The sequence below is a fragment of the Euprymna scolopes genome, chromosome 2 (assembly GCF_053919585.1).
Source record: "Euprymna scolopes isolate OS-2025 chromosome 2, ASM5391958v1, whole genome shotgun sequence".
Lineage (NCBI taxonomy): Eukaryota > Metazoa > Mollusca > Cephalopoda > Sepiida > Sepiolidae > Euprymna > Euprymna scolopes.
In genome coordinates, this window is record NC_136483.1 from 2,232,501 (window position 1) to 2,244,368 (window position 11,868).

Below are 11,868 nucleotides of genomic sequence, written 5' to 3' on the forward strand. Positions count from 1 at the left end.
TTTTTTGTTTTCAATTTGTAATTTTCAATCAATGTGCTAACAACATTTCCTTTGATGATAAGGGCCATTTATTGAAAATCCATGGATTAAGGAAAAGACTAAAATAATAATCTATACTTCTTTGAGATTTTTGATAATTTTTTTTATTCTATTTTCATTCAAACAAGGCACAGTGCCACTTTGACGTAAGGGGCCACTATGCGGGACAGAAGTTGCTGGGATGCTATGTAGGGAGTTGTGCAGCAAGATATCTGTTCACATTACACGTGAATTTCTAAATGTCGGTGCAGTTGGGAAACACAAATAAAGATCCAATGTCCACGTCGACTGCAGTGTCTGACGAGCCCAATGCGAGACAAGCAGGTTTGGTCGCAGCAGCTGCAGTCAAAAGTCACGTCAAGTACGGCTGTTGAGGCTTCCCGGATCTTCCTTCTGCAGCGTTTCTCCCGTAGGTTTTCTCAAAAGAAATGACAGCGTAGTGGACAGTGCGTCGCTAGGTGTCACGGTCAGCAGCGAGAGTAGACCACTCCTGGTGGTCAATGTGGAAGTCACCGAGAGACTTCTTCCGAGAGTTTTTATATTATTTCTTCGGATCCCCTCTGTCACGGCAACAAGTAGAGAGTTCGCTATATATATATATATATATATATATATATATATATATATATATATATATATATATATATATATATATATATATATCAAATGGTATAATAATTTATTGAAAATTCATTTGTTTAGACTGCAGTTACGCAAAATCAATAACCAATCAATGTACGATCGTTACTGAGACAATGCATTTTTATTTGAATAAAGGGACGAAGTATAGAATGAGGACCCCAACCGACTCCACTAAGAAAACGGCAGATTTCGGTCGACACCTGTTTGACATTCGCCTTGGCATTGCCAACGAAAAATCAATGGTAACCGGCTGTTGCGATAACGTAAATTTACCTGCAAAGGTTATCGAAAGAGGTTGGAAGTATTGGAAATCTGGGGAGACTTGTTGTCACTCAGACTCTAAAGAACGCTACAAGTTGCTCTCAAAGAGAAAACTTTGATAATGGCCTGTGTGACTATTCCTAGTGAGTAAATAATAATAATAGAGAAAAAATTGAAACAGTATACATAGGGAGAACAAGACAACTCCTGGAAACTAAAATATATTGAAGTAAACTAATAACAGGTACAAACATATGGGCAATGTCTCTAATAAGATATTTCAGATCGTTCAAAGCTGAACTAAAGAAGAACTGAGACATCTCGACCAAAAAAAAAACAAGAAATTTATGAACATACACTATGCACTACACATGAAATATTGACAATGATTAGAAAAGATGGAGGAAGGGGACTGGTTTGTATAGAAAAATGTGTGAATGACAAAAAAAAATCGAAAAATACATAACGCATGAGATAGGAACATGAGTTGCAAACGCTAATCGGACATAAAAAGATAGAGAAACACAACACGGAATCAATAAAAATGAAACCGTATGGTTCTAAATTCCTTTCACAATAAATAAATATTATTTTAAAGATGTAATATTGGTATCAACTGGCACAACACCAAATCGTGAACGGTCTAAATCCATATTGTTGGTCGGTCAGAAGTTTATGTGGTTTATCACCGTACAGATGCTAAACTTCTGACTGACCAACAATATGGATTTAGACAAGCCCGTTCCACAGCAGACATCCTAACTGTAATCTCTGAACGTATATACCATTCACTGGACAAAGAGGGGGAGGGCAGAGCGGTAGCTCTAGATATATCTAAGGCTTTTGACAGGGTATGGCATAAGGGTCTCCTCAGAAAGATTAGATCATACGGTATCACTGGTAGAATACTTAACATAATTAAATCCTTCTCAGATAAGAGGAAAATCCAGGTTGTCCTCGACGGTCGTACATCTAAACAATATGATATAAATGCGGGAGTGTCTCAGGGGTCTATCCTTGGACCTCTGCTGTTCCTGATATTCATAAATGACCTCCCCGACAAAATTTCTTCTGGCATGGGTATATATGCTTATGATACCACACTTTATAACAGGCACGACAGGAAAACAAATGAACACATATCTAAAGAAATGGCAGAAACACTAGAGGATGACCTCCAATCTGTAGTGGAATGGGGACAAAAATGGATGGTCACGTTCAATGCCGCCAAGACTAAACTAGTTTCCTTCAATAATTACAAAAAACCTTCTCTACCACCTATAGCAATGGCCAACAACTCTTTGTCTGAGAGTACGTCTTTCAAGCTCCTTGGTCTAACGTTCACAGGAAACATGAGTTGGAATAATTACATCGAGGGCATTGCCAGGGCCGCTGCAAGAAAGGTGGGCTCTCTCTACCGTGCTAGAAAACTTCTAACACCCGAAAGTATCCTGTACCTCTATAAGGCAACCATTCGCCCATGTATGAAGTATTGCTGTCATATTTGGGCTGGTGCATCGGCTACTAGTCTCTCGCTCCTTGACAGGGTTCAAAAGAGAGTCGAAAATCTGATAGGCCCTAAACTGGCATCTAAGCTTCAGCCTCTGTCCCATCGACGAAACGTAGCATCCCTCTGCCTGTTCTACAAGTATTTTAATGTTGAATGCTCTGACGAACTGCAAGCACTTGCGCCCCCACGACGTGAACACTCTCGACAGACCCGACAGGCTGCAAAATCCCACCCCCACACTGTAGAGATCCCTAGATGTAAAAGATCTTTCTACTCCAGTAGCTTCTTCCCCAGAACCGCTAGACTTTGGAATTCCATTCCAGGTCCTTACTTCCCCAACTGCACTGACGCGCAGAAGTTCAAGTGCAACGTGAACCAACATCTTGCTGCCCAAATCCCTACATAGTACCCCAGTAGTTGTTGCCCCTGATAGTAGCCCCCTACACCAAAGTGGCAATGTGCCTTGCTTGGGGTAAAACTGTAAAAAAAAAAAAAAAAAAGAAAAAACTAACCAGACCTCCATTGGATGAATGCGAAGAGGACTGACTGGGGAGTCTTATAACCATATCAACCATGTAAATTCCAGTAAAGGCCGATAATCATTGCCAACGAGAAATTAATGACAAATGGCTGTTGTGATAACGCAAATTTATTTGCGAATTTTATTGAAAGAGGTGGAGAATACTTTAAATCTGTGTAGACTTGTTTTCCCTTAGACTCCAGGAAATAGCACAGCTTGTTGACAGAGAGAAATCTTTGATGATGACCTGTGTGAAAAATTCTAGTGAATACAAGTCATAATAAAATAATGATAATAAAAAAGATAAAATTATAATAAAAATTAAAATGAAATATAAAATATAAAATTATATACATTCAAGTGTTAGAATGGTGCACAGGTTTCTATATCAAAATTTAAAAAAATAAGTACAAGAAATATTAAATTTAGAAATAAATTAAAAAAACATTTATATAAATATGATAACATTTTTGTATTCTTTTCACCCGAAATCAAACATATTGTCACTTGAAGCGTACTATTTGGGATCGTGTCGAACAGTTAGATATCTGTTCATAGTACATTTAAATCTAGCAGCTCGAAGGAAGAAACAGTTAGAGTAAACGGCTTTCTGGTATCGAACTACCTCAATAGTAAAGATTTTGCGACTTATCGGTTTAGTCGAGGAGGCACAAGTGCTGTGCGTTTATTAGAGAACATTCCGTTAAAGTACTTGTAAATGGATGCAGAATTACAGCTACATATATATATATATATATATATATATATATATATATATATATATATATATATATATATATATATATATATATATATATACGAGCAAACAGTTAATAAAACATGTTAAAAACACTTTGAAATGAGTTAAAAACATATTTAATCTGAAAAGGAAACACTAGATAAGTGGATAGTCCTTAATCCGCGGAGTTTCGAAGAAATACTTTCCTTCTCATTAGAAGGTAGGAATTAGCAAAATGCGGGATCGGATTTTGCATGCATATATATATATATATATATATATATATATATATATATATATATATATATATTGTGTACAGAAAGTTGTTAGTTGAGACAGATCATTGGTACCGTCGGTTTCAAGCCTGATAATAAGGCCCGTTTAAGGTATCCTTATCAAGCTCTCTTCGGCCAATATTCGTCTATCTTATAACCGGAAGTGCGAAGTATATCTTATAACCGGAAGTGTGAAGTATATAGCTATCATATATATCATATATATATATATATATATATATATATATATATATATATGATAGCTACTTCGTTACAGAAGTTGTCATCTGTTCAGGTTGCCGTAGAGCCTCGATGCGCAAGTAGATGGCTCTTCAAACCAGCTACACTCTTGCAAAATCGTTCACAGAATTGACAGGTTCACTTGCCAGTATTTGGTGTTAGTTGTGGTTAGATTTTATTATGCACCATTAAGAGCCGTCAAAACGGTTGTTGAATTAGAGACGAAACCAGAGATATTATAGCAATACGTGTGTGGTCTGGTAAGCAGCACAGCAGAGCACAGCCTCATACAATTGTTGGTTATGCTTGACATTGTATCACCTTACATGGTTTACTAAACCGGCTTTAGACAGAAGAAATCTGCCACAGATTGTGCATTTTAATTTTGTTGCAATTGTGTGTGTGTGTGTGTGTGTGTGTGTGTGTGTGTGTGTGTGTGTGTGTGTGTGTGTGTGTGTGTGTGTGTGTGTGTGTGTGTGTGTGTGTTTTCCTCACTTATAGTCGTCTTGGCGCTATCACCCGAAGTGTCTTGAAAGAGTCCGGTTCTCTTTCAATCGGAGATTCCCCGGTGTTCGTGTACGTCAAGTCGACGCCAAACGACAGACTCGTCCCCGCCCGCCGCTTTTTTGGCCACCATTTCACGGATTTTGCTGGGGCTTACTTTCCGGTAAAAATAATAATAAAACAAACAAATAAGATCGAAAAAGAAGAAAGGAGAAAGAAGAAAAGATCGTGTTATCTTGTCGCGAGTCACGCAACTCGACACTGCCGGGCGCTGTTTGCTACGCGGTCGGCGCAAACCATGAAGAGTCGACTTCAAACAACATTAGCAACGAATAAGGAATTAAAGGATAATTATCGATATTAGAAGGACATTTCTGTCTGCAAAAAACTATATTGAAAATAGTCGGAATTTGAAAAATATTCACAAACACACGCACATACAAACAAACGCATACACACATTAACTGAGGACTTTTTTATTGTTACATATATTTTATATATGTATATTTCTATATATATTGTATGTATATCTTATATATACATAAATAATATATGTGCTATGCATATTTATTGAATCAAAGTAGATGAGTTATAGATACAAACATACACGTTTTGATTAGATCATATAGAAAACTCTCAATGAGATAGTTATAAATAATAGCTGTTCCATATTCAGTGAAATGAAACTGAATGTGTGTGTGTGTGTGTGTGTGTGTGTGTGTGTGTGTGTGTGTGTGTGTGTGTGTGTGTGTGTGTGTGTGTGTGTGTGTGTGCGTGTGTGTGGCATTTTTTCTGTGGGTGTATGCGAGAGAGATAGAGATATATAGACAGAGTTCCCTATGAACTCCGAAATGGCTGCGCCGATTTTTTGAAATTTCCAATAAATGTACTTTATGTGTGAGAGAGTGTTCTTAGGTTTTGTATCGAAATGCTTCCGATCAGTATCGAAATTCGATAATCGAAAAAAATCTAGTAAAGAAGGAACGGTCCAATTTGGAAAAGATACAGACTAACATCGCAAGAAGTTTTATAACTGTACAAGTAGAAATGCCCGGAGTATAAAATAAACAGTAGTTTTTTTTTATATGAGATCTGAATAGATTTAACACGGAAGAAGAAAAGCTTTCTTCTAAAATTGTTTTTAATAGATTCATAGAACAGTTAGAACCAACAAAGAACCAGAAAGAAACAGAGACATGCTGATCGAAGAGGTCATGCTGTTTGAGGAAGAGCAAAGCACAGCAATTGCTTTCGTCCAAGCCAAACTATGTGCATAGATAAATTGGAATGACATCGAACCAACTAAATTATCGTCGAAATCCTTAATTGCAATGCAACCACTGGCAATGTCATTTTTTCTTCACTCTACAAATAATCTTCTTCCAAATGCAACCAACCTAAAATTATGGGGATGTACCGATTTAGACGCATGTTTTTCGTGTAAACATGACCAGGGTACCTTGCACCATGGACTATCTACATGCCCGCAATCGCTTCAAATATACACATGGCAACATAACAAGGTGTTCGAAATAATTATGAATTGTTGCACATGCATGTGAGACAGCAAACATGTTACAGTTAACGAATGATAATTTAGTTTCAGAAAGAAAGTGGATGCATTGTTAGAAAACTAAAAACTTGTAAAGCTGCTAAATGGAGCAAATGACCAGAACATTTTTGTGATCTAAAAATATCTCACAATTTCCACGTAATCGAAACAGAAAAGCGGCGAAACATTGTAGCATATGCTGATTCAAAAAAAGTGTTCCACTCATGGAATTGACCAGGAAAAAAGCGAGATGAGGCATACGAACGGAATAAAAACCTATTTGAGACACTGCGTGACGACTGCGTAGAAAATGGTTGACGATGTGATTTCTATTGAGATTGGTGTCGAGGATTTTTAGGATACTCGGACATTTCGTTTCTTACAAAAACGGGCCGCAATCTGAAAGTCGCTTCTGATCGTCTTTAAAACACAGTTCAATCTGCATCTGGTCGAGTGCGAAAAGAGTTTACTTTACTCCTTATCTTTTTCATTTGTTCTATGATTTGCTGCTCTTAACCGGACAGAGTTTTTCTATCTTCATAGGTTTGTCTTATTATTAAAAATATATTTCAGGTTCATATACATATATATATACATATATATGAGCAAACCGTTAACAAAATATGTTAAAAAACACTTTGAAATGAGTTAAAAACATATTTAATCTGAAAAGGAAACACTAGATAAATGGATAGTCCTTAATCCGCGGAGTTTCGAAGAAATACTTTCCTTCTCGTCAGAGGGTAGGAATTAGCAAAATGCGGGATCGGATTTTGCATGCAGAAGTATTTGATGAAACAACAAGTAAGTCAAAGATCTTACTTGAAAACAAAAAAAAAGTGAAGCAGAGGGAATATAGTGAAGAAAAAGGTGATTACACATGAATGGATAGTCTGGTGGAAAATAAAAAATCCAGTGATGGTAAAATCCAAATGTAAATCTTCAAGAAAGTTAAAAGAATTTCCATTTGTATAAAGAAAATCCAAGGGAATCCCGTAATTGGAAGAAGATGGTCCATAATAATCCAAAGGCAGAAATCCATGGAATAATTCACAAAAACGTGTATATATATATATATACTAGCAAAGATACCCGTGCTTCGCACGGAGCTTTGTTGCGCACTCGGGTACCAAAATCTGTGGGCACCTTTCCAGTAAGTTGATGTTGTAAGAGCAACGATTGCATAAGGTGATTAACATTTTAACTACCTCTTGTAGTGACTGAAATTCAATCAGGAACTTCACAAAACATTTTCATCAAAAAGGAAGGTTACTTGATGTTACATAGTAAATTTTTCATTGAAGTCATTTTCAACTCTTGCTTAAATTTTATCTTGCACATTCAATACTAAAAACTTACCACAATCAGATCATGTCAGTTTTTCCTCATATCCATTTCTCGAACTTTTCACTAAAGAGCCTCAGGGTAAACTACATTTCTGCTGCTTTGATTTGGAGCCAGAATGTAGAGTTTTTCTGAACTTCCTGTCCGGCTGATGGAGACGTAGAACATACCGTGACTGAAGCAGTCTGATGTCAAGTCTACGCCAATGGTGTTAAATGTCTGACCTTGACTTTTGTTTATGCTCATTGCAAAACACACCTTCACAGGAAATTGGAGTCTCCGGAATTTAAATGGAAGTACTGAGTCCGATGGAACTAAGGGGATCCTTGGCAGTAGAACGGTTTCGCCTTTGTAGGGACCACAGGAAATGGTGGCCTCAAGTACATTGGTGTGCAATCTGGTGATAACACATCTGGTTCCGTTTGTTATTTTTGGCGGTTCCAAGGATCGAAGAATCATGATTGGCGATCCAATTTTGAGATTTAAAATGTGTGGAGGCATTCCAGATATCTCCAAAGAGTTTAAAAACTCCACAGGGTAGTGAACAGCTTCATATTCATTAGTAGCTGAATCAACTGACTTGTATTGCTTTGTGTCTCCTGGAAATTTATCCATTATTGAATTGTTCAAATGATTCACATTGCTGTTTAATGGCGAAATAATAGCCCTCTCAGCAAGCCAATCCGGTGATTTTCCATTGTTTTGCAGGTCTGGGTACACTTTGTCTTTCAGTTGCTTCTGATTACCGACACATTTACCAAGCGCAGTTGGAATCTTAATTGTGTCAGGTGAAGAAGTGATAGGAAACTGACCATTACCGATTTGGAGAAGCAATTTTGAGAAGTCTGCTGCAGCTGTGTTATCAGAGATATAGGCTCTCATATTAGTAGTCAGTCTCTTCACTATAACGTGCCTCCAGAGATAGGATTGTTTCAAACTTGCATTGACAATGTTAGCCCTTGTGCCATTTTTAACCACTGGGAGGATTTGACGGAAATCACCGCAAAATAAGGTTGGAATGCCACCCATGGGATTCTTGTTTCCTGTGATGTCTTGCAGTGTTCGGTCAATTGCTTCATAAGCACTCTTGTGCGTCATTGGGGCTTCGTCTACAATGATTGCAGAGGTGTCTCTAATTACATTTGCCAAGGCTGAGTTACCAGTAATTTTGCAAACTGGCTGATCCATTCGATGAGTATCCAAGGGTACTTTAAAAGTGCTGTGAAGAGTGCGGCCACCTTGTAGTAGAGTAGCAGCAATGCCACTGAATGCTGTTGCAAGCACAATCTTTCTCATGGATCTAATCTTTGCAAGGATCAAATTGATTACAAAAGTCTTGCCCGTACCACCTGGAGCATCAAGAAACATCATGTTTTTGTTCATTTCACCTTGTGCTTCCAACATTGCCATGAATGAATTGTAAACTTCTCTTTGAGAATCGGTCAGTTTTTCTTGCATATTTTCTGCTTGTAGGGAAGTTCTTCAAGATTATAAGTAACTTCACGTTGATACTCTCTCGCGAGTCTTTCATCTCTCCCTTGCATTGGTGCAGGTAATCCATAGCTTGCCAATGGTTGACCGCACATAAGGAGAACTTTTTCTTCAATTAGACAAAGAGTTTTATTGTAGATGTCCTCATTAAAATCTGCTTCTGGATTGTTAACTTCTTGCCTGTATCTGTGAAGAATGTCTTCAGATATTACATCACGAAAAGCCATCCAGATCTCAAGAGGATTTCTTGGCTCACAGGCTGTTAAAATTATCACAAATAGGCTTCGCAAATTTGAAGGTGATTGAGTGGCACTTGCCTCTCCTACTGCTTGATGCAAGTGATGGTCATTTTCTAGAAGGCCTCGAGCAAGGCACGCTGCTCTGTATGTTTCAAACACCTGACCATTGTATGCTCGCAAATTTTGAAATGAAGTTGGACCAGCAACCTCATTGAGCAACAGGCGTAAGAAATAACACTCCCCTGCTTTTGGACTAATCGTGTAGATTCTCCCAATGCATGGTGCCTTCCATACATCATCATTTTCAGTACCTTCAACTTGTACCCCACGCATTCTTCTCATCCATTTCTTTGTCGATTTGTTCCAAGTGTAAAACTCAGGGACTTCTACGTATTTGAGACCCCTTGCAAAGTCATCCTCATGGCAGAGTTGAAAAAATGCTGTCAAAGTTGTGGCAGGCGGTGGACCTTGGGCTCGTTCCAGAGCAGTATCAGCTGAGAACATGACACGCTGCCCATTTTCAAGATGAACAGAAAGTTGTACAATTGGGGGGAAATGTTCATGGATGGGATGTTCCAATATCCTCCAGGCTGCCTCTGAACTGCCGACATACCTTGCATTCTGGAACTGCTGGATCTCATCCACAATGTGACTTTGTACTTGGCCTTGTTGGTTAGCTGCTCCATCAGTTCTTTGTAGTTCAAACACTGCTTGATCACATCCTTTATTCACGTATTTGAGGACATATTTGATGCTTTGGATCGAGCTGCAAATTTCTACGTTAATGTGAGCGTTGAACTGCTGAAGGAGGACCTTGTTGTACGGAACAATCCACTGGTTTGTTATTTCTTGATTAACATACCGACCATTTCTCTTCATCCTTATTGTACCAGTCTGGCCTCCATCTTCTGGTTTTCTTCGCCTGTACTTGTAGTAAGAGTCTTGGCCTTGCTTGGTACACTGAAGAAATTCTTTTGGGTATTTTTTGGAACATTTGTTGTCAATCATACATGGACAATTTGGATTAAATGGTCCACAAGGTCCATGCACCATATGTGCCATCACTTTAGCATGAAGATCAGGATCTTCCTCTTTGTCAGGGATCTCTGCAGATATGCAGAGATCCATTTTTTCTGGTAGAAGTTTGTCCTCTGGGGCCTGCCAGGTGAGGATGTGTGCATGCGGCAGTCCTCTTTTTTGATATTCAATACTGTACAGGAAAGCCCTCAACCTGCCAAATCCTCCCTTTTTAATAAATTCAAGTAACTTTTTTAGCTTCTGCCTGAAAACCCTGGCAACAATATCTGGACGATCCTGAGGGTCTTGCCCTTGAAGACAATTTTCTGTAATTTCTGTCCACTTTGGATTTGTTGTGAACATGATGAAGAGGTCGGCTCGGCCCATTCGCCGAACATATCCATGGCATCACTTTGATGCTCAAACATGTATCGAGGGCCTCCTGTATAAGTTGCCGGAAGTACAACTCGTTGACTAAACTGTTCTGGATTCCCATCCTCCCTAAGAATTGAATCTCTCAAGTTGCTATAATTGTCAGCTCTCAGGGTCTGTTGCTCACGCCTCAGGAACTGTAAACGTTCTGTTTCAATCTTGCAGTACACATCCACTGCCATTGTTGAAATAGCCTTCGGTACCAGAGAAAATAGTTTCCAGGCCGAGTCATTAAATGGTACGAATAAAATTGCTGTTGGGTAACTTTTCGCCCATTGGATGCCTTCATGTAGATGTTGTAAGATGGAGAACCATAGGGGTACATTAACGGGTACATTAAAGTATCGTAGAGGGGATGTAGTTCGGAGATCCATTTTAATGTATCATTTCTAAAACGCAAGACAATATCCCGGTTAGCTGTTGGTTCATTCTCCATTAATATTCCAATCTCATACGTTGTTGTTGGAGCATTGAATCGCCGTGGATGCTCTTCTTGCGGCCTTCGGTCTTCCCTTATGACAACTTTATGTTCTACCAAGTGTTCTTCTTCAATCCTCTCCTTTGTTGTTTTCAGCTGACAAATAAAGCTGTTGTTCTCATGTAAAAATTCAGTCAGACTTTGGAGAATGTCTCTATTGAGTCTACTGTCACGTCCCCGATTATGTAGTTCCTCTTCCAGACTATCCAAGAAGTAGACTTGAATAAACTTTGCTGTTTCATCTTCAGGTGGTAAAAGACTCCCAATCTGGTGGCAAACCTGGCCTCGAATTCTAAAAGAAGGATTCCACCCATGTACTGCCGCAATTTTGTGACCAAATGATGTCATTGCAAAACAATTGTTATAACTGCGTAGATTTTGCAGAAAATCTTTAGAGATGGGACCATTGCCGGAGAGCAAATCTTGAAGCAACTGAGGCAGTGGTGGAAAGCTATCAAGCACAACTTTGCCAGAAGAACAACAACAACCAGGGGTTTCTCCTTTAAATTTTACAGCTGAGCAATGTTGACATACTTTGTCCATTTTTCCTATATCAGCTGTAGTGAGAGAGTCATTTTTGTTGTC

The 11,868-nt window shown here is 38.6% G+C and overlaps 1 protein-coding gene across 1 annotated transcript in view; it reads right to left on the reverse strand.

Annotated features, from left to right (window-relative positions):
* Positions 1 to 10,154, reverse strand: part of LOC145288225 (uncharacterized) — a 247,873-nt gene extending 237,719 nt beyond the window's left edge. Inside the window, exon 1 of the mRNA XM_080136271.1 lies at positions 7,363 to 10,154. Coding sequence (XP_079992397.1) covers positions 7,693 to 9,084 — 1,392 coding nt within the window. The 5' untranslated portion in view covers positions 9,085 to 10,154 and the 3' untranslated portion in view covers positions 7,363 to 7,692. The remainder of the gene's footprint in view (positions 1 to 7,362) is intronic.
* Positions 10,155 to 11,868: the final 1,714 nt, after the last annotated feature.